General features: G+C 34.2%; 1 protein-coding gene across 1 annotated transcript in view; it reads left to right on the plus strand.

The window, feature by feature from the left end:
- LOC148275707 (fatty acyl-CoA reductase wat-like) overlaps positions 1 to 22,386 on the plus strand; it is a 96,881-nt gene extending 74,495 nt beyond the window's left edge. The window contains exons 8-14 of the mRNA XM_088235309.1: positions 6,892 to 6,969; positions 11,494 to 11,617; positions 13,387 to 13,509; positions 16,412 to 16,531; positions 16,716 to 16,845; positions 17,589 to 17,713; positions 21,396 to 22,386. Coding sequence (XP_088091435.1) covers positions 6,892 to 6,969; positions 11,494 to 11,617; positions 13,387 to 13,509; positions 16,412 to 16,531; positions 16,716 to 16,845; positions 17,589 to 17,713; positions 21,396 to 21,495 — 800 coding nt within the window. The 3' untranslated portion in view covers positions 21,496 to 22,386. The remainder of the gene's footprint in view (positions 1 to 6,891; positions 6,970 to 11,493; positions 11,618 to 13,386; positions 13,510 to 16,411; positions 16,532 to 16,715; positions 16,846 to 17,588; positions 17,714 to 21,395) is intronic.
- The last annotated feature ends 2,183 nt before the right edge of the window (positions 22,387 to 24,569 follow it).

Genomic DNA, 24,569 nt, shown 5'->3' on the forward strand with positions numbered 1-24,569 from the left:
TAATTGTAATTTAATTATTACTTTTTAGTATAAGATACTCCTTAATATTTTGCAAATCCAATATATTGTATTTTTTTATAGTAAACGCCGATTTTTCGCTAGTGAACTGTATTTATTTACGAGGGAAACAAAAAACAAACCGACACGAGCGTTGACTTAGAGATTACACACGCGTCGACTTATGACTGCGATAACTTAAGCAAGTTCATTATTGTTCATTGTGATCGTTCAAATGCTTAGCATGTTTTTAAGCACGTCGATAGTAGTTTATGATTGAGCTACAGAGCGATGTTGTTCAGCATAGATGTAGCCCTTCCAACAGGCATTATCATCGGCAGGGTGCTCCTGTATATCGGAATATGAAACAATGTATGCTGACGCTGTCCTAGGTAATTATCAAGAACATTTCAATCAATGTTCCTCGTAATCTTAGAATTATCGACCATACACATTCCTACTAGCCTCTAATCTGTTGTAGCCGAGCATACCCTGGAGAAACTCGGTCGGGCAGAGCCGAGGATAATACCCGCACTCTCTCGTGTAGAGATATCTCTTTTTGGATTTTCTCTATCATAAGAGAGTACTTCAGTTCATGTGGCCCCCAAATCATCGAGCCACTCTCGAGTCTACTTCGCACCAAGGAGTTGTAAAGAGTTCTCTGTACGCGAGTATTTTCGAAAACCCTGGCAGTACGCAGAACGAATCCTAACATCTTCAATGCATTACCACTGATTGTCTCTATGTGTTCATGAAATGTCAGGGTGCTCACAAATCTAACGCCCAGTAAGCTCTATCACAAATAACCATCGACGTGCTAATAAGCGACGTGATTACAATTTTTCACCATGGTGGTTTATCGTATTCGCAATCACAATGAAACATACGTGAACACCTAATACAAAATGTCAAAATATTTACGTTTCGCGACGTATAATCCTGCTGCTCAATCACATATTTGAATTTCACCGGTGTAAATATGGAAAATATTTTAAAACTACTGTTTTTATTTATTTGTTTATTATTTATCATGCTATTTATTGTATTTAGCCGGCGGTTGGCACGACAAATGTCAAGACAAGCAGTCGCCATTGTAATGAGGAACTTCAGCCCTACGGGAAATTGGATACAAAAAATGTTTTCTTACGCGGGGTAAAAATTAGAGCATTAAATTCTACGGCAAAGTTTCTTGAAAATTTACGGAAAAAATAATAAAAAATATTTTGATAAAAACGCACTACTTTGAATGACGTCACTGGTTCATGTGAATCAACCTATGATCTGAGAGCTATGGAAGATTTCCGGTCTGCTTGTCGCTTCTGGACCAATGGGAAGAACTGAATGAGAATAAGCGGAAATGAACCTCTGACGTTACATGCGGAGTTATTTCAGAAATACAAAAGTTTGAAAAATCGTAGCGCCGATAATACGATATATAATTATTATTTTTTTAAATTTTGACTTAGTTTAACAGTCTATTAACAAATATTTTTTTTTTTTAAAACCTTGAACTTCCTCATTGTAATTTAATTTTTACTTTTTTGTATTAGATACTCCTTACTATTTTGCAAACGCCGATTTTTTGCCAATGAACTGTATTTATTTACGAGGGAAAAAAAAACAAACCGACACGAGCGTTGACTTAGAGATTACACACGCGTCGACTTATGACTGCGATAACTTAGGCACGTTCATTATTGTTCATTGTGATAGCTCAAATGCTTAGCATGTTTTTAAGCACGTCGATAGTTATTTGTGATAGAGCTACAGATCCTTAACATTCGATGTTCGTATCAGATTCTGTTCATTCATTTTGTAGCGAAAAAAAAGAGTTTTTTGGGCCCTAGTGAAGGACGTCACCGAACACTTGGAAACATTTAACCTAAGTTTGTTTCGCCTTCCCCGTTCAGATATATTAGATATATCCGCTTGGAGAAGACGAAAATCCTAAAGTAGTAGTAAGTCTTGTATCGTATGTAGACTAGTGTGACATCACAGCCAGACAAGAGTTAACAAAAAAATAAAGTTAAACAACTACTGAATTTCCTCATAAACCTGCCGGGAACATGTCTTTGGAATTAAGCAGACAATTCTCTGAATGTTTTCGTCTTTTAAGATTATTCATAATTCAATGGTATTTATTATAAATAAAAGCTACCCTGGCGGTAACAAGTTTTGAATGGACACTTGATATTGTAGTATTTCTATGGGAGTCATAAATATTTGTTCTATTATTGTATAAAGTATTTCTGAAGAGGCTTATACAACACATTCTGAAGTTGCATCGTGCAAGGTTATTACATTTCAAAGAGGTTTCAAAATGTCCGTTAGCGGTCACGTCAGCAATCGCGTCATATTTTTTAGTATTATCAATGTTAATTTATTTAACCCCCCCTCCCCGGCGATGTGTTACTAAAGTCCTTAAAATATAGCTTGATTGGAATGACAGCTGTCAAACTAATTTCTCATTATTGATGAGAAATTACTGATCACTAATCCAATCGATTTTATCAGTTATTTCATGCAATCGTGAAACTCTGTTGCCGAAAATTGATATTAAAAACCCAAAAACAAGCCTATTATAGTGTGTTAAACACAATTATTCACCAAAAATAAACATTTATACTTTTTTCATGAACAACATCAAATGAATTATTTTTTTATTCGATCAATTTGTCCATCTCTAACGTTTTTGCAAAATGATGTAACCTTGTAAGAACGTCGTTAATAATTAGGTTTATTTTCGTTTTCTTTTAGTTTTAAAGCTGTTTTTAAATATTAAGGTTGATTTATGTTTCAAGCATTGTATTAAATAAATAAATTAACACGCCAGATACAAATGATTTTTCGTGAGTAATAACTCCTTTGACGTTACTACAAAGTTATGTCGTCACTTTTTCTGACAACTGTCATTCTAATCATGTTACATTTGAAGAACTATAGTACACATTGCGTCTTAAAACTATAATATCTTTGTAAATATAAAAAATATTGGGTTTAGATTTTCAGTATTCCTCCATTACACATTTACGTATCGACTGAAATAATTAGTTTTTAAATAATAAGTACTTATAAGGCACAAAAAAGCATTTTATCGAAAATCATGGATAAATTACAAATATCATCAAAAGTATACTCTCAGTCAGTCACGTAGTCCAGTACTATACAGCTACTCAGTAGCTCTCGGGAAGTCGGCGCGGGTGCACGTTTCGCCCGAGTCGTTAGCGATACCCAATGGTTTTTTCTTGTTTTCAGCAGTTAGATTTGAAATATTATCATCTTTGAATTAAATTATGGTTAATTTAAGCCATTCTCTATAAATATTTCATTTTTCCCTTTTAAAATCTCTTATTTTATTAATGTGTAGTGACTAAACAGCACTGTAACTCGAGGGTGTTTTAAGGACAGTAAGGGAAAGGTTAACAATGTTTTGAGTATGTCGAAATGTTGGCAGACTAGCTGGATTTCCTCCGTAGGGAGATTTAGATCTAAATTAGTTTCAAACAAACCACTCCGTTTTCCAGAGGGGGTAGGCAGAGAGAAAAAACGCCATTTAACTTTATCTTTTTTTATTTTTATTTATTTATTCATTCAAAATAACAAAATTAAATATTTATGAACTTATTAAGGCTTTTTAGGGTATGCCCGTGTCAAGCCACAATAAATAACAATAAAAATACATAGTAAAATTAAATAGATCAAACTATTATGACATAGAATAACAATCTAGAAAAATAAGGTAAATGTAATAAATAATAAAATTCCAAAGAATACAATGCAAAAAAGATAATCAGAAATAAGTTTTAAAATATAAATTATACAAATTAAGATTCACACATAATCAAATATACAAAATAATGGTATCATTAAAATCAACAAAATAATAGTAAAATATAGAAGTATTTTAAAAAAACAAAATAAGAGTATCATTTAAATCAGAAAAAGAATATATATATAAAAGCATAATTGATATTATAATTGAGATATGTTTTCTAGAAACTCACTTAATACTATAGTAAGAAATAGGAGCAATAAATCATATGCCAAATAATAGTACGTACTAAATTAAATGAAACAAAAATACATAAATAATGAAAAAAAAACATAAAAATTATCAATATATATAAAAAGCAAATAAAAGTAAAAAGCATGGAAGGAAATCAGATTTGAATTTTTTTGCTTCTTTGCACACATATCTCGTTTCCTCTACATTCATACATCTTCTCATGCCCGCACGCTGAATTTTCCTACTCTTGACATGCCCATCTTCAAGTATTTGATGGACTTGGTCGTGCCATGTCTTATTTTTTTTTTTACAGAAACAAATAGTCGACAATGATATAATAACATAAAAAAGATACGGTTTAAAGACAGACCAGCGAAGTTTCTAAATAAAAATCATACATATTAAATTGTAGTACAACAAAAGGGTGTGTTTATGTGTATTTGTATGTGAGTCAGTGTAGAGGTGTGTTTGTGTGGGAGTAAGTGTTCAGGTGTGTGTTAGCGTGAGCATCATTAAATAGCAAGTAAATAGTAAGTGGGAGCGCATCGCAGCCAGTCTTCCACGTTTTCTGCATCCATCAACATTCGCATCGAAGATCCTTCTAGCCATCTTTTCACTGTCCACTCGCTCTACATGTCCAAACCGACGCAGCACCCCTTTCTTGTTTCCGTGGATAATGCATGTCTCAGCTTTACACAGTTCACGGATCTCGACATCTGTGCACCTATCATATTTCGTTTTACCACGAATTCGCCTAAGGGATCGCATTTCGACAGCATTCAACCTACTTTCATCATTATTTTTCCAATTCCATACTTCGCTCCCACACATTAGAGTTGGCACTAGAACTTTATTGTGGACTGATAGCTTTGACTCCTGCGATAAACATTTTTTTTTTTGCAACAGAGTGGGAAAACATTTTTGAGAAGGGAATATGGAAGTATAGGCATTTACACGGCTTTTGACCTGTGCTGGTTTAAGTGGCCAATTTACACATTGTGAGAAATTCACCATTCCGCCTATGTTTCAACATCCACATTTCCTGAATTATTCCATTTGTTGACTTTTGTGAAGTAAGAGATCTGAAGCCTTTACCTTGCGAGTGAGATTCATCCGGATGAATTAATTCACCTACTAGGCAACGCCTGAAAACAGTTTTCACAATTTTTATACTTCTTCTTTTACTGGTTAGTCAACAATGTTTTGAGTATGTCTAAATGTTTGTAGACTAGCTGGATTTCCTACCTCGGGAGTTATTTATATCTAAATTTGTAGCTACAGAGAGGGAAAACATTTTTGAATTCAATATAAATGTTACACATTGTGTAAACCAGCTAATGACTGGCCATAAGCCCTGTAAATGCCTAGACTTTCATATCCCGTCTCAGAAATGTCCGTCTCTGTTGCAACAAATTTAGATATAAATAACTCCCCAGCGAGAAAATCCAGCCAGTCTGCAAACATTTGGAGTTTAAATCGGGCATTATAGATTTCATCGGGACGTCAGGACAGAGGACTCAATAACGGTGGCAGTCCCGATACATTGGGACGGATGGCATCCCTATCCTAGCCGCACTCTCGATGGCGATGACTTTTGTTAAAAACAAACATCCAAATAGGTAGATAGAGTGTCATCGGAAAGCGTCTGGATTTTTTAACAATGTTTTGTTTTTGAAATATTTTATATATTTATTTATTTAAAAGAAACAAATAGTCGACAGTGATATAGTAACATTTAAAAAAAATACAGTTTAAAGACAGACCAGCAAAGTTTCTAAATAAGAATCATACGTATTATTAAATTGCGTTACAATAAAAGGGTGTGTTTTTGTGTATTTGTATGAGAGTAAGTGTAGATGTGTGTTTATGTGTATTTGTAGTGGAGTAAGTGTTCATGTGTGTGTAAGTGTGAGCATCATTAAATAGTAAGTGAGATCGTATCGCAGCTAGAAATAAGGAGTCTTAATTTATTTTTAAATAAATTAAGGGGCTTGTAAAATATATCTATGGATGAAAAAAAGCATTATAGTTAGAGCAGGAACGATAGAGGAAAGAGTGTTGCGCATAGTTAGCGCTACAGTTTGGAAGATGGAACAAATACTTATTTCTTGTCACGCGAAAGAGAACATTAAGATTTATTTTGGAGAGTAGGTTAAAAGAGTGTACTTTATTATTTAATAATTTATGTAAATAGCATAGATATATAAAGCAATTAGCAATATATATATATATATATATATTTTGTTTATTACTTAAGGTTTGACTAGGTGTCCAAATTTTATTTTGAGTCCAATCACAATCTAAATATATATATGGTATTGTTTGTTACCTACTAAACGCGGAGTTGAGTCGACTGCCTAGTAGGTTCCATATAAATTGCTAAATATTTATCCGCGTTGATATCGTTCCGTAAAAATCGTCTCGTGAGAACGATTTTTACTTCACGCTCGTTTTGGATAGATCTTCAGACTAACATGGTATGTCTAATGCACAGATAGAGTAAAATATTGTACTTACAATTTTATTATCTTTTATTAATACAAAAGATACAATATATAAACTTAACTAAACTTAATATAATAGAGAATGAAAATACTATAACATACTAATAACTCAAGGAATCTAATTTGTAAAACGTAATATAAAGCAGTCAAGAAAAAGAATGAAATCGTAACGATTAAAATTAAATCAAGTTTTTGTCTAAAGAATGTGTGTCACCGAACACAGCCAAAACGCTTCTCTCGGTGTCCGTCGCTCGGACCTGGCGCGCGACGTCACGTGTGACGTCTATAGTGTTGCCACAAAGACATTGTAATATTGTAATGCAAAATAAAATGAAATGAAAATATTTATCTACTTAATTAATTTGTTGTCTTTTTTTATTTCAGTAACTTCAACATTCAAAGAGCCAGTTATAGGATGGATTGACAACCTTTATGGACCTACTGGAGTTATCGCTGGCGCCGGTAAGAATATTCAAAATATCATCATCGTTCTCCTTTGCACGCAAAATTTTGCTTGTTAGTAGTTGTAAGAAATGTAGGTATATTGTTGTCACCAACAATATAACTACATTCCTTAGAGTAGCAAAAAAATATTTTTCAATTTGTAATTTAGAATTCCCCAAAAACGGTCCTTTTATTGGCCACGCCCCTAATACGTCATGATTCATGTTTATTTTTTTTTTACTACCATCCCCCGTAGGAGTAAGCAGAGAGAATGGACCGCCACACACGTCTATCCTGGCATACATTCCTAGCTTCTTCCACATTTATACATCTAGTCATTTTTTTATATACATATTTTGACCCCGGTATTACGTAGCCTTACATGTCATGTACAAGGCCAAGGTACTCGGAAAAATCGTTTTTATTTGTCTTAGAAATGGGATGTTCGTTCACTGATTTTGGTTTATTGCCTTTATGAGTCCAATCGCCATTGTTGCAAAGTTCAAGAACAATGGCGCGTGATAACTTCTTTTAACTACAGTGTGGATATCTGTTAAGGATATTCCATCTTTCCTGCATTCTGCTTCAAGATTATGGCGTTGTAAACTGAAAAATGGGCACTGAAATAACAGACGTTCGATACTCGTGAAGAAATATCATCGCATGGACAATAGTCATCATTCCTTCATTTAAACCTATATACGTAACTTCTCATGGCTCCGTGTCCAGTAAAAATTTCATCAAAAACATTATTCAAAACATTTTGTCATACATGCCCTTCGGTTCTGTCTGCTTTTGACATGACCAGACTTAAGATTTTGGTTTATCTGATCATGCCACGTCTTCCTTGGTCGTCCTCGTCTCACGTTGCTGTTCATCTTCGCCATATATACTTATTTTACTATTCTTTCTTACATAACCGAACCATCTCAGAGACCCTTTCTCAATCTTATCAATTACACCTGACTCAGATTTACAGTCTCGCCTGATTTCATCATTCGTAACCCTGTCATACATTGATTTCCCACACATTCGCATTTCCACCGCGTTCACTCGGCTTTCATCCTTCATCTGCCAGTTTCGTGTTTCACTTCCATACATAAGTGTTGGAACTAAAACTCTGTTGTGCACTGCCAGTTTAGCTTCGATTGACATATTTTTATTAGAAATTACTGTGCTAAGTGCGCTGTTTATTTTGTTGCCCACATTTACTCTCCTTTCAACATTTACTACTCCTGCATCTCTTGAAAATACGCTTCCCAAATACACAAACTTTCTACTTGTTTAATACATTCGTTGTTTACATTTATTTTGCAGTCAGTAACCTCACTTCCTCTTTCAAAAACCATCACTTTTGACTTACTTTCGTTCATCACTAATTCTCTCTCTAGGCATACATCATACATTATAGATACCAATAAATAAAGTGTTGCAAAAAAAATGTATTAATCAAATTTTAATTCTCACTCACTTTTGTCGGCCTCGTGGTGTAATGGTCAGCGCGTTAGCCTGCCATGCAAGAGGTCTCGAGTTCGATTCCCGGCATGGTTGATGTGAAATATTTATTTAAAGGGGTGTTTTCACTCTAGAATATTTCATAGTCCCTGGACTGGTACCTGAAGCGTAAGACTGATCATCCTACCTTCATGTAACCGAAATGATCAAGATACGCTGCGATTGATGTACCAATGCAGTGCCCTTTGCACCATTAGGTGCGGAAAGGGAACGATGATGATGATGAACCTCACTTTCCCTTTCAAATACCAAATATTTGTTTCTGACCATTCAAGTTTGTTAAGAACATTATCACGAATCGAGACGTCTCAACCATCAAGACCAAATTTCTCGCGTTTTTCTATTGACGTATTAAAAATTTTTTTTTTCGTTAATTTGAATATATAAAAATATTTCTCCACAATATCCATATTGATATTGAAAATACAATTAATTATTCTAAATCTATTTCATATATTTCTATCGGTATTCGTAGTATATGATATTTTCCTATTCAATATTGCCGTTTAAATCTCCCTTCCCGGTGTATTTTTTGACCACATAACCAAGTATTGCACGCAACTACACTGGCTCAGTAGCAGGCATAGAAGAAACATTCACTTCGCCTGTTTATCTGAGAGAGCTCATCCAACCTCTTTCACAACACGCACTATCTCTTCGTTCTAGTAACGAGAGAACCCTTTTTATACCCTGTCATCGCTCTAATTTTCTCACCTCCTCTTTCACAGTAGTAGCCGCTCGATTGTGGAATAATCTACCCACTAATGTTAGAGACCCTTATTTATTTACATTTAAGTCAAGATTGAAATGTCACTATCTAAATATTTAAGTTGTTCCTTTATCCTTCTTCTTTCCTTTCCATCCCCTCTCCTCTCTTCATAGTATAGTGTTAATTTTTTTATATATATTTTTATTTTTGTTAATCTTTGCTTTTAATTTTTGTATAAAATTGTAAGATTCATTATGTCCATGTATTTATAATTTTCTCAAACTGAACGGTTTGGGTAGGTAGGAAGAAATTGCCTTAAGGCAATATGCCCGCCCTTATTTGTATATATATGTTGTATAATTATATAAAATGTCAAATAAATAAATATTTCATGTAATAACTTATTTCCATAAATATAAGATTTTCGACATTCCTCCGTTATACATCTGAGTATCGGTTAAAATATATTTTATTAAAAAATCAATGCTTATCGGGAACAGAAAAAGCATTTTACCAAAAACTGTAGATAAATCACCAATACAATAGAAAGTTTACCTATGTGCCGAATTTCCCGGAGTACGTAGTAAAAGAATAACCTAATATATATTTGTCTCACACACTCTTTACGTCTTACTCTCGATAATACAGGTATATTCGGGAGCGAGAGAGACAATTTCACGCGTCACACGCGTGAACAGAAATGTTTCTGGTTCTTTCCCAGATGCCAGTTAAGTTAGTAGCTCCCCGACTGTTTTCAGAGGTGATTCTTTCGCCCGTGCTGCGAGCATGAGCTAATGGTGTTTTCATGTTTAAAGCAATTAGATTAAAAATATTATCACTTTTGACTTGAATTAAAAAATTTAAGCGATTGCTCAGTGCGTTTGCCTACCATGCAAGAGGTCTCGACATGGTTTACATGAAATATTGATTTAAAGGGGTGTTTTTACACTAGAATATTTCATAGTCCTTGGACTGGAACCGGAAGCGTAAGACTGATCACCTTACCTTCAAGTTACAAAAATGATCAAGAAACACTACGATTGGTGTGCCAATGCAGTTCCCTATGCGCCATTAGGTGCGGAAAGGGAATGATGATGATGAAATGTGTTGCAACAGGAAAGGAAAATATTTTTGAGGATTGAATATGGAAGTCTAGGCGTTTACAATGCTTATGACCTGTCATTGGCTGGTTTAAGTGGCCAATTTGCACACTGTGTAACATTCACCATTCTGCCCATGTTCAGTGTTTTCAGGCATTTGCCTAGTAGGTAAAAAAATTCAGCCAGATGAATCTCACCCACATTAATAAAAGTTTAAGTTATTTGATTTCACAAAGGTCAATAGATGGAACGATTGAGAAAATGTAGATGGTCAAACTTGTCTATTCGGTCGAAAAGTACGCAGTATTCGTCCGAATATCGAATGTTAAAAAAGGTGCCGAATATTTATTTATTTATTATATATACGGCCTAAGCCTATTACAACAGTTACATGAAGAAACATAAATGCAAGAAACTGAACAAAAATAACATAAAACTATTTAGCAAAGACAAACAAGGGCAAAACAATAATTGTATACAATGTATTCAAAAAAACGAAAGACCTAAAACTTTGAGCTAAACCATGCCAATCCAACTTCATCCCACACTGTTTAGTCGCGAAGAGATCTACGAAAAGCCGGAAGATCTATCCCAAAAAATTCCAAGTCGTGTGATGAATTGACTAATCTACACATTCTGGACATTAGGGCATAAAAACCAAAGCTCTTAGAAGATTTTACAAATAGCAGATTTCGAGTTCTGGTGACACGGTTGGGAACAGGAAAATAAATTGATCGCAACAGAGATGGGACATCACTTATAGCGTTAAGTATTTTGAAAATGCATATAAGGTCCATCACAGTTCTACGTCTCTCCAATGCAGACAGATTAAGAGATTGCTCTATTTCAAAATGGGAATAATGACCCCTTTGTAATCCGAGCAACCATGCCACTTTTCTTAGAAAACGGTGTTGGACAGACTCGATATGGTCAATATGAGTCCTGTAGAATGGAGACCGAATAGGAGAAGCGTATTCTAGATGGGGTCGAACTAGTGAGCAATAAAGAGTCGAATATGCCGAATACCGAATAGTAGCCGAGTATTCGTGGCATCTCTACTTTAAATGTCTTAATTTTCGAACTCTCTTCTCTTCTCTAAAATGATCCGCATCTCTGTTGTAATATGTTGATCTTAATAATTCCCCAGGGGGTTAAATCCAGTCCTTGTAAACAATTTTTTTGATAACCTCAAAATATCATTTTTTTCTTTTGTTTTAGCCACTGGTCTCTTACGAACGCTTCACTGCGATGATAAGCTGGAAGCAAATGTAGTCCCTGCGGACTACTGCGTCAACGCCCTCATTGCCTCGGCATGGGACATCGCAAACATGGCTGACAAAAGGTAATTTTTAATTTGACTTATTTTATGAGATTTTTTTACATATTTATTACAGTAATTTTCATTGAATTATTTATACAATAGATTAATTGAAAGAGTTGTTGTAATCTAACTTCTGTTTTTCGTAATCCTGTCATACATTGATTTCCCACACATTCGTCTAAGAAATCGCATATCAACCTGTTTTTTTAAATATCAGTTAAACTTTAAACTGTTTCACTGTCAAATCATAATTATTATTTTTTTTTAAATGTTATTAGGAGCTAGATTTCTTACTGTCCATGCGCTCTGTAGCTGCATATATCATAATCATCTAGCTCCTATATATCATAATCACTTTTTGGCATAAACATTTTACAAATTTACTATTATGTTTAATAACCAAATTACAACAGGGATGGAGAATACCTTAAATAAGGGAATATGGAAGTCTAGGCATTTACAGGGCTTATGACCTGTCAATGGCTGGTTTAATTGGCCACTTTACACACTGTGTAACATTCACCATTCTGCCCATATTTGCTCCCCAGGGAGTTGAATCCAGTCCTTGTCTACAAAACTTTGGACAAACTCAAAATATTGTTGATAAATCCACCTGGTCCATGAAGAAGTATAGAAATTGAAGAAATAACATTTTCAGGCGTTGCCTAGTATGTAGGTGTAATAATTCAATTAGATGAATCTCGCCCGCATAAATCAAGGTTTCAGCTCTTCAACTTCACAAACATCAACAGATGAAAGAATTGAAGGTATAAAGATGGTTGAATATGGGTAGAATGGTGAATGTTACACAGTGTGTAAAGTGGCCACTTAAACCAGTCATTGACAGGTCATAAGCCCTGTAGATGACTAGACTTCCATATTCCCTTCTCTTAAATGTTCTTCGTCTCTGTTGGAATATGTTTATAAAATACACTTGTCTACAAAAATTTGGACAAACTCAAAGTATTGTTGACAATTGCTTTAGTTCTTTCATCCTTAGTATAATTTTTATAAGTATGAAAAAATGAATTAAACGTTTTATTTAATTAGAAATATCTTCAGTTTGTAGGTTTCATTTCATGAATTTATCTATTTTTAAACCCAAATATTTTACACTAGTGGCGTTTCCCAATATTGTACATTCTTACATCTTATATTATTTATCCAATGATGCAATTTTTCATTCTTCTCCGGAGTTTGGTTGTCCCGCCGAAGATGGGCTGAAACAGATAAACTTTGTTTTGCCAGCATTGACAGTAAGCAAATTGTCGTTGAACCAATTGTTTACCCTCATCCATATCTTTGTTAGCTTTGTCATGAACTTCTGTCCAATTTGGAGCACTATATATTCATACTGTATCATCAGCGAAAGATATTATTTGTCCAAGAGATCCTCCTTCTCCTACAAAGTCCGTCAATATATACTAAGAACAGAAGCGGTCCCAATGTACTTCCTTGGGGAACACCATAGTCTAACTCAGCAGATTTGCAAAGAACAATCGGTTCATGCCAAGACAGTTTAATTAACTTCCGTACTTTTTCTATCTACCTCTGTACTAATCTTTATCTAATATATAAACCTTGTAACAAATATTTTAAAAGTTCAAAATGTTGTAAAACCAGACATGAAGATGCGCTAGACGAAAGCGCTCGTTAAGAAGTTTTATTAATAATTTTATCTAAATTATTAACTGTGGGGTTTTATCAAGAAATGTCAAGAAAAACCATCAATATAACGGAAGATGTAATCCTAATTTTAGTTTGTAATTTGTCTGTGTTTTTTTTTTCAGGAAAGAGGAAAATATGATGATATACAACTATGTATCAAATGTGGAGAATCCTTTGACCTGGGCATCATTTTGTCATCTAAATATGAAATATGGATTTCAATACCCGCTGTCTACGGCTGTCTGGTAAAATCATTTCTTAATTCATTTATTTATTGCATTTCATTTTTATATTGAACCTCGACAGTATTATTTCAAAGTCTGTAGACTCAGATGCGGAGGTGAAATGCAGGATCAAAATAGCCGAGAGCACATTCAAGAGAACAATATTCTACAATGGTAAATTGAATTTAAAACTTAGGCAGAAAATGGTGACGTGTTGTTAGATCTGTTCTGTTGTGTGGCTCAGAAACCTGGACTTTGAAAACACACTATGAACCTGTTGGAGGCATTTAAGATGTGGCTCCACAGAAGAATGCTTTGCATTCCGTGGATAGATTTGGTCTTCAATGTAGAGGTCCTGAGGAGAGCTAATTACAACAGACCATTGTTAAAATTACTGTATATTACTAAATGTGCATTTGAAATACAAGCTCATACAAATGTTCACCTTCATTTAAATTCAAATCAATATAGAATCAGATAAATGTAATTGTGCTATTATAGATGTTGTAAATAATCATAAATATTTGGGATAAATTATTGATTCTTAATTTAGCTGCGGTGCGATTAATGGAATCTGAGACAGATTGAGGTACTAGCGGCTTAAAGTAATTTCTGAACTCAAAAGCATACTACCTTGCAAAACGTTTAGATACATATGAACGTAGTTATACAGAAAGCAGCCAGCCATATAGTGAAACTGAGATAATAGCCATTTTGTGAAAAGAGTGAATTATAAAATCTACACAATAGTTGGAATGTTTTTGACTATAACAAACGATTAACAATGAATATATAAGTGTTTTTTAAATATTACAAACAAGAATCTTATTGTGTATTTGACCAGTTTAAAAGGTTTTTTAAGTACCATAAGATTTTTCTAGTTTTGTGGGTGTTTTCTGCAAATTGAGAAATATCGTTTTTGTGATCGACACCTTTTTCCGAATGTGATTAATACAGTTTTTTGTATGAAAGCGGTCTGGCAGTTTTTAGCAAAACATATAATTGATCTTACTGCACCCGATGACACCAATATCTCATTGAAATTGTGGATTGGCTGCTTTCTGCATAACTACGTTCATATATACCTCGCTCATTGAATCGATTGTATCTTACAGAGTGCGTGTCTGGGGTCTCACCTTTTAGTCTCATCTGGGTAAAATTTATGTTATTCAGGTGAGTCTGTTAAAGGGGATTGTACCAGATAGCATAATCCGTGAGGCGAAACATATGGGCGAACGTGTATATTTTAAATTCTGTAATGTCCTGCTGGTAAAACAACTTTGTGACTAGAAATTGATTGTCCTTAAAATCTCCTATTCGGGTCACATCCTGCATGGAGGCAAGTATAAAGTCCTCCAACTTATACTAATGGGCAATATTGAGGGACAATGTTAACCTGACAGAAGAAAACCATCCTGGCTGCCCAACATAAAAGTCTGGATCATAATGAGATGTGTGGAAAAGATGTGTGGAAGACCTGATGGGACCACAAGAAGAAGAAGAGATATATTTAGGGACTAAGCCAATGAGAAAGTTCAGTGTTCATTATTCAGAACTCATAACAAAATTAGCAGTTCACAATGGAGTCCTGGTCTCGACCCTGATGTATGGGAGCGAAGTGTGGACTTGGAAAAACAGGGATGAAAGCAGGCTGAATGCTGTCGAAATGCGATCTCTGTGTGATAAAACCATGTACGATAGATGCACAAATATTGAGATCCGTGCATTAAGTAAGGCATAAGCATTATCGACAAAATCAAGAAAGGAGCTCTGCGTCGGTTTGGACAAGTAGAGCGAATGGACAGCCAAAGAACGGCTAAAAATATTTACCATGCGAATGTTGATGGATGTAGAAACATAGATGCATGAATGCAGAGGAAGCGAGATCTGTATGCAAAGATAGAGTTATGTGGCGTTCTATCCTCTCTGCCTACCCTAACGGGGAAACGGCGTGATGGTTCGTTTGTTTGTAACAAGGAAGACAGAGACGCTGTTCTGTAGCCGGTGTTTGTCTGGAAAAGATTCAGTCGGGTATTGTCAGTGATGATGGATGCACGCATATAAGATGACCGGCGTATTTATGATTTTTTTTATTTATTTTGCTAAAACAGGAGTAGATTGTGCGTTTATTTTTGTAAATCATGGACAAATAATTATTTTATATTATGTCTCCGTGTTTTTTTTTCGAATGTCTGAACTTTAGAATATTCCGTGTTTTGTTTGTGGTAACACAATGTTACATCACCGGTCGCAAAGGAATTATTTGCCAGTCTTTTAAGAGTTAATCTGGGCTATAATCACAAATAACTATCGACGTGCTAATAAGCGACATGATTACAATTTCTCACCTTGGTTGTTTATCGTATTTGCGACCACAATGGAACATCCGTGAACACCTAATATTAAATGTAGAAATATTTACGTTTCGCGACGTATAATCCTGCTGCGCAATCACATATTTGAATTTCACTGGTGTAAATATGGAAAATATTCCAAAACAGACATTTTTATTTGTTTATATATTATTTATCACGCTATTTATTGCATTTAGTCGGCGGTCGGCAAGCCAAATGTCAAGAAAAGCAGTCGCCATACTAATTGTAATTTAATTTTACACTTTTTTTGTATAAGATACGCCTTACTATTTTGCAAACGCAATATATTATAATATTTTTTATAGTAAACGCCGATTTTTCGCCAGTGAACTGTATTTTTTTACGAGAAAAACAAAAAACAAACCGACACGAGCGTTGACTTAGAGATTACACACGCGTTGACTTATGACTGCGATAACTTAAGCATGTTCATTATTGTTCATTGTAATCGTTTAAATTCTTCGCATGTTTTTAAGCACGTCAATATTTATTTGTGATTAAACGACAGGTACTGTTTGATGAATTTAAAAACTAATTTATATTTTCAGGTATTATTGTTTGACGCTCAACAAATATGCATTTGTGAACAAAATGTATGCAGTTGTGTTTCAAATGATTCCCGCCTATATCATTGATGGATTGGCCATGTGTGTTGGAAAACGACCAAGGTATCAATCAATTCATTTATTTAAAATAACACGCACATAACAAACTAAAATTATAGGCGTACATATTATAAAATGACGTAATAATAATTTATGTTAGCATTCAATATGTATTGCTTTTCATACATATTTCGTAATATACCTTCTGGTGATTTTCCTGTTAAAAATAAAATCAAAATGTTTCCAGATTGACAAAGATGTACCAAAAGATTCAGAAGTTTTCTGAAGTAATATCCTATTTCTGTACCCACGACTGGAATTTCTCAAATGGCAACACACAGAACCTTTGGACTAAGCTTGACAATCGGGATAAAGTGGTAAATCTTTCTTCTAAATAAAATATATAAAATCAGCTTTAAAACTAAAATGAACCTAATTATTAACGACGTTCTTACAAGGTTCCATCATTTTGCAAAAACGTTAGAGATGGGACAAATTGATTGAATAAAAAAATAATTCATTTGATGTTGTTCATGAAAAAAGTATAAATGTCTCATTTTTTGGTGAATAATTGTGTTAAACACACTATAATAGGCTTGTTTTTGCGTTTTTTATATCAATTTTCGGAAACAGAGTTTCATGATTGCATGAAATAACTGATAAAATCGATTTGATCAGTGATCAGTAATTTTCCATGACACATTCTAATTAAGATATATTTTAAGGACTTTAGGTCGAATGTACAACCATGTAAAGCAAGTTTTCCAGCCTGAAACGATTCTACTGAAGAGGTAGTTTGTTTCTGAGCTGAGGTGGAATCGGGGAGGATAGAGCTTCCAGTGTAGGGAACACAAATGGGTGCTTGGGTTAAGTTGATAAATCACTGACAGGGGGCAGCCACAATAACTATTTAGGATCTTGTATGTCTCTATCAAGTCTCATTAATCTCTTAAATTGATTATACCCATACGATATGGACAAGTATGTTTGGTTAAATGATTTCAGTCTGAAACCACACTGCTGACGAAAAAAAATTGTTCCGGGATTGAGACGGATTCAAACTTGATTAAATCGGTGTATTAATTTTGGAAAATAATGGCTTTAATTGTTTGATTTGTAGATATTCCCGTTCAGTATGCGAGACGTGGATTGGGTGCATTATTTTACACATTACATTAAAGGAATGCGGACATATCTCTTCAAAGAGCAAGCCACACAGGAACAGGCTGTACAAAAGTGGAGACGGTAAGGAATAAATTATTTACATATCTGGGTATCTTTATCATTTATAATATTATCAACAATTATTGGACACGTGTGAGTCCTATGAGATAATATTGGGCCATGGAATTCAGAATAGTCCAGAAACCGCATACGCACATCAAACAGAAGGCGACTCAACTACTCATAAATTAGTAGGTTTACGTTTTGCCCCATTAGTTTCTTTGTAGACGTTTCTCAGTACGCAGCTCCTGATTTGAATTCAACTATGTTTTGTTGTGTCCTTTTAAAGTGTAGAAATACTGCTAGGATCTTAAAGAAACAGGATGCAATCACATTTCATCTGTAATTTGCAAATGAATGTGTATATAACAAATGCATTACTTAAAAATTGAATTATTTTTCCATCTGTCAGATTGTCGAAGAAACAAAATGGAAATTTTGTTAGTGTTGCCAGGGTAGAAATTTGTTTTACCCTACTTTGCCCATCTAATAAAAGAACTAAAGAAAGTTAGATTTTGGATTAAACAACGCCGTGGGATACATTTGAACGACATTATCTTTAAAACATCAAATATTATTTAACATGATTTAAAAATATCCGTTTTATGTCAAATAAAATTAATATATTTTAAGTTCAAAGTTCAATTATTCTATTACTCTTATTAAAGGACCCTTTACTTATCTACTCTGTTGTGTCAATCAATGTTTCCGCGTGCACAATAACATTTTAGAGAAATTAACAGATTACTTCTATTTTACCATACATTTGTGTTATGATTTTTTTCCCATCAAGCAACATTGCCCGGCGACTTAACATATGCGCGCGGCGAAAGTGTGTCCAAGTGGGGGAATTATTTATTTTTTGATATTTTTTTTATATGGGAGTTGCTTTATTATTTACCTTGCTTATGATATACAAGGTTTATATTTAAAAAAGTGGATTTTTCTGCAATTAAATATCTTAAAATTTATCTAAACTATTGGGATCAGGAGGAATATATTAATGTGGGCTAATCAGGAACTTCTCAGCATTTGCTCACGTGGAGAGGAAACCACTTAAAACTCTTCAGGAGAAGCCGGCCTGTTGGCAGCAGTCAACAGGCCTTCCGTTCCACTAGAGGAGTGTTCGGCATTTTGTTCACTACTTTGGCTTATTTTACCAATTTCCTGCGCTATATTTATCATGTATGATACTACCTCTCGTGTGAGTTCTTTATTACCTATCACCGATGGGATGTCGCATAGATCTTCACCCAGGCCTCTGCATCGCGCCTCCAGCTATTGTCTTTGAAAGCTGAAAAAGGGGCAATGCATCAACAGGTGAGGGACATCTTGAGGAGTTTCATCGTTGCATGAGCAGCTGTCGATCTCTGAGAGCTTGAAGCGATGCAGGTAGCTCATGAAGCCACCATGACCCGTAAGCATCTGGGTGAGCTCGTAGCCAGCATCTTGCATTTTTCTGAAATCATAGGCATGAAAAATTGTAGGGAAAAACATTTTAGTTACACTTCCGGTTGTCTCACTCAAATAGCGATCGTTCCAGAGTGGGGGAATTATTAGACATAGTCCGATGTATTCAAATATGGTTCTATGCTCCTTCTGGACTATTCTTAATTCTATGTGTTGGGCATTACCGGGGCCCCGATTTCAATAAAAAGCTATTTACAGAATTATCTTTGACTGTCAAACAAAAAACAAACCATCACGCCGTTTCCCCTTCAGAGAAGGCAAATATATGTTTAACTATTTAGGCTATGTATCACTCTGTCTTTGTATACAGACCTCGCTTTCTCTGCATTTATAGCCTTTTCATTCACACGCGCCGATTATTCCGAGACATACCATATTTCCACTTCGAAGTATTTGTGGGATTTGGTCATGCCATGCTTTTCTCAGTCGTCCTCGATTTTTGTGAAGTAAAAGAGCTGAGACCCTTATCGCGTGGATGAGATTCATCCGGCTGAACCAAATCAACTACTAGGCAACGCCTGAAAACAGTTTTTAAATCTTCATATTTCTTGTTTAACCATTAAGTAATGTTTTTCGTGTGTCCAAATACCATATGTCAAAATACCATATTATCTTTTACGGAATATTTTATTTTTTCTTTCTTATGTTTTACAAAAATATTATAACTGTCCATTATTTATTATAGGAGCCAAAATTCATTAGCATTTTCTTGTATACCCACGAACAGGCCATACCTTTGTGGGATTTTTTGTTTACTATTTTTCTATTAATATGTATTTCGTTGATATGTAATTATGATTTATTTTTGTAATTTTCTGTTTTAATATTATGTTTATTGTAAGAAAACAAAAAAAAATAATTAAAAAAAAAAAATTAAATTGTAAAAATGTTTGCAGACAGGCTGGATTTCCTCCTTATGGAATGATTTAGATCTGAATTCAATGCAACAAAGAGGGTGCACATTTTTGAGTAGGAAATATGAAAATCTAGGCATTTACAGTGCTTATGACCTGTCGTTGGCTGGTTTAAGTGGCCACTTTACACACTGTGTAACATTCACCATTCTGCCTATGTTTAAACATCCACATTTCCTTTCTTCCATCTGTTGACTTTTGTAACAGAGCAGAAACCTTTTTCTTGTGGGTGAGATTCATCCGGCTGAACCGACTCACCTACTAGGCAATGGCTGAAAACAATTTATCGATTTTTATACGTCTTCTTTAACCATTTAATTCATTCAAAAATGTTTTTCGTGTGCCCAAATGTTTGCAGACAGGCTGGATTTCCTCTCTGTTGCAACAAATTTAGATCTAAATTACTCCCTAGGAAATCTAGCCTGTCCGCAAACATTTGGACATACTAAAAATATTGTTGAATTCAAATTCATTTCAACAGAGAGGGAAAAATTTTTGAGAAGGGAATATGGAAGTCTAGGCATTTACAGGGCTTATGACCTGTCATTGGCTGGTTTAAGTGGCCACTTTACACACTGTGTAACATTCACCATTCTGCCCATGTTTGAACATCCACATTTCCTCAACTCTTCCATCTGTTGACTTTTGTGAAGTTAAAGAGCTGAAACCTTTATCACGTGGGTGAGATTCATCCGGCTGAACCAAATCACCTACTAGGCAACGCCTGAAAACAATTTTTCAATTTTTATACTTCTTCTTTTACCTTCTTTTACTTTCAACAATGTTTGATTATGTGAACCTTCCCTTCTCAAATTTTTTTCCCTCTCTGTTGAAATGAATTTAAATACGAACAACTCCCTAGGGAAGAAATCCAGCCAGTCTGCAAGCATTTGGACATAATCAAACATTGTTGTTGAATTCAGTTTATATTTGAGGGTATTAGAAGCAAACTTAGAAACCTCATAATAGCGTAATTCAATACCGTCTCTAAATCTTGCAAAAACAGATTTCAATTACACAACTTGACACCGCTAACTAAGCATTCTCCATTGAATTGGTGAAGCATAACCAGAAATCTCACAAATCTTTCTTCAAAGATTTTCGCAAATATCTCAGTAACTCCTTCAATGGAGATTTCCAAGTTTACATCTAACACTCGCAGGTACCCTCATTTGTTGAAGTTGTCTTTGTGTCGAGGATCATGTGGTTCTATACTTATTATTTACTAATTCATACTTGTAAAGCAAATATGTACACCAGATACCAATATTGTCCTTTATGTATTCTCCTATTCTGAATAATTTTAACATTTTTTATAGGTTGTACATGATCCACATACTTCTCAAAGGAACAGGAATGCTCTCCCTCTCATATGCGATGTGGACAATGCTTTATAGGCTATTCTTCAAGCCAACTTAATCATAGTACCCCATAATCTCTCAAACGTATTTATTAACTTATGTGTTAAATAGTCAATACTTTATTTATGTATATTTTAATTAATCAAACATTTGTTTACTCTTCAGAGTAATAATGCGTGAACTTATAGAGAAGCCCTATCACTATGTTTCATAGAACGCAAGCGATGTTGGTTTTTTGCTTAGCAATAAATTGGTGGCCACTTTGTTTTTTTTTTGACAACATACACATAACGGTTCGATCGGATGCTTTTGTCGCTGTGCTTGGCTTTTTTTTGTAAATAACTTGTATATTTACGTTATAATAAATAAAAATCGACTATGGTGAATTGCAGTATGTTTGGTTGCAGCAGTAAGCGCGTCAAAGGTGTTAAAAGAGACAGTTTTCACAGGTAATTGATTTCGAATATTTTCCAATGATTTACATTGATTTTTGGCATTTATTGTCCCGACACGTGTATTACGTTGCTTAAAAACTTTCCTTAGATCAACATATTTACTTCAGATACTATTTTTTCTCAATTTGGTAGATAAATTTGAGAATTAAAGTATGTTTACTGATGATAATGACAGTTGATTACGGGCAATATGTCGAAACCGCACTAGGCATACATATAAAGTTAGAGTTTTTATCGAGTAGAGGATGACTCAAGTTTTCTTCAAAAAAATCAACGTTAACCTTGAAATCGCATCTAAAATGACGTGTCCAAATTTCAGGCCGCTACGACTCGCCATTTTGAAAATGTGACGGACAAACAAACAAACTCAACACAGGACTTTGATTCCATGGAGTTGGGATTTGTGTCTCAATAAATGTAACATAAGTATATTGTGAATAAAATTAATAAATAAATAAAAAAATAAACACACATAGATTTTCAGTTTTATAAAAGAATTTTTAAAAAATAAATTGGAAAAACCCTGCAATAATAAATGCACGGGTACATATTCAAAAGTATGTACAATGCAAATTAATATTCATTTGGCAATTCTCCCACGGCGATTACGGCCCATTGTTTTGCTGCGAACTGTAGCTAACTTAATAGTCAAAGAATGGTTTCCTACGTTTGGGCTCCTCTATAGCTTGGCGCATTATTACTCTGAGGTTTTCTCTGATATACGCAGTGGTTCTGGCCCAGACTGTGAAACTTTAGGAGAACATTCCTTATGGTAAACATTGTAAAAATCCTAATTCACACTTTGAGCACCGGCCGAATACACATAGAATTTACCCTGTGCCCGGCCCATTTTTGTGAAATTTCATGCTTTGTGAAGGGTTTCTTAAAAGCGTCATAATTATGAAAACACTGGGTAAAATTAATTCAAACTTCACATATTTATTTAAAAAAAAAAAAATGAGTCATTTTTGAATGATAGTTTTGCCAACATTGGCCTTTATGAAGAGCCACATTGCAAAGTTCGCACATATACAGGGCCTCACTCCTTTTTTTGTGCTTTGTATCCCGGAGCCGTGTAAACACGTGATTATAACAATCACGCGTTGTGTCTCGGTCCCGTGTTTTCACGTGGTTTACCAGCAGCGAAAAGGTACTAATAAAAGTCACTATAGTCCTTAAAATATAGCTTGATTAGAATGACATTTGTTCGAAAAAGTGACGACATAACTTTGTAGTAACGTCAAAGGAGTTATGTATACACACGAAAAATCATTCGTATCTGGCGTTTTAATTTATTTTTTTAATACAATGCTTGACACATTAATCAATATTAATATATAAAATCAGCTTTAAAACTGAAATAAACCTAATTATTAACGACGCTCTTGCAAGGTTACATCATTTTGAAAAAACGTTAGAGATGGGACAAATTGATCAATGTAAATTGATCGAATAAAAAAATAGTTCTTTTGATGCTGTTCATGAAAAAAATATAAATGTCTTATTTTTTGGTGAATCATTGTGTTAAACGCACTATAATAGGCTTGTTTTTGCGTTTTTTATATCAATTTTCGGAAACAGAGTTTCATGATATCATGAAATAACTAATAAAGTTGATTTGATCAGTGATCAGTAATTTCCCATCACTAATGAATTTAGTTTGACAGCTGTCATTTTAATCAAGCTATATTTTAAAGACCATAGATGTCAATAAAATGCACTTTTTAGGCAGCTGGTAAACCACGTGAAAACACGTGTTTACACGTGTTTACACGGCTCCAGGATACAAAGTATTAAATTTGAAAATGGAGACAACCCTTAATGTCTCGGACAAGCGTCCCTTCCACAAAATTCAAATTTGTACTAAGGCCAGCAAAAGATTTGAAATAATAATAATAATCATGGTTTATTAACCAAAAAATATACTTTCTATATTATATCCACTACATACACACTTGGGTAATAGATTTCTCTGGATTATGTCTAGTCTGCCTAACTAGTTACAACCTGCTTTAAGGCAGACATTTTTATACATAAAGTACATGACTAATGAATACCTACTAGTTAATTTATTATACAGATAAACAATATTAAATTATACCATTTATTTTAGAATGTTTTTGAGTAAATTTTCTGATTTTTACAAATTTATTTAGTTAATTCCGGATAAATGGTTTTGCAATGTTTGGGTAACATATTGAATATTTTAGGGCCCAAAAACCTGAAATTTCCTCGCCCGAATTCAGAGTTTGCGATAAACCCCATGACCCATCCTCTAGTTTGACTCCTGGTAGTGTGGGAGCGTTCCTTTTTGGATTTTGTAGAATAATTTGCTCTCACATGCATTATTATTCTAGAGATATATAATTGCCTTAGATCTAAAATCTCGAATTCTTCAAACAAGTTGACGCTGGGGTATCTGAAGGGCTTTTTAAAAATAATTTTAACAATCGATTTTTGACCAGATTCGAGAGGTTTTAATATTGATTTATTAATGCCTCCCCATCCTATTATGCCATAAGTTATAATTGAGTTAAATAAAATATAATATAGATGTTTGACTTTAATTAGGGATAAGATGTGACGTATCGACTTAAAGAAATGGAAAAGTTTATGAATATTATCAATCAAAAATTTGTACTGTTAATTTGATAGGAGTCAGTATGAATACAATTCT

This window comes from Micrasema longulum, unplaced genomic scaffold, assembly GCF_059751315.1.
Source record: "Micrasema longulum isolate JH-2025_06_02 unplaced genomic scaffold, ASM5975131v1 h1tg001358l, whole genome shotgun sequence".
In the NCBI taxonomy this organism is placed as follows: domain Eukaryota; kingdom Metazoa; phylum Arthropoda; class Insecta; order Trichoptera; family Brachycentridae; genus Micrasema; species Micrasema longulum.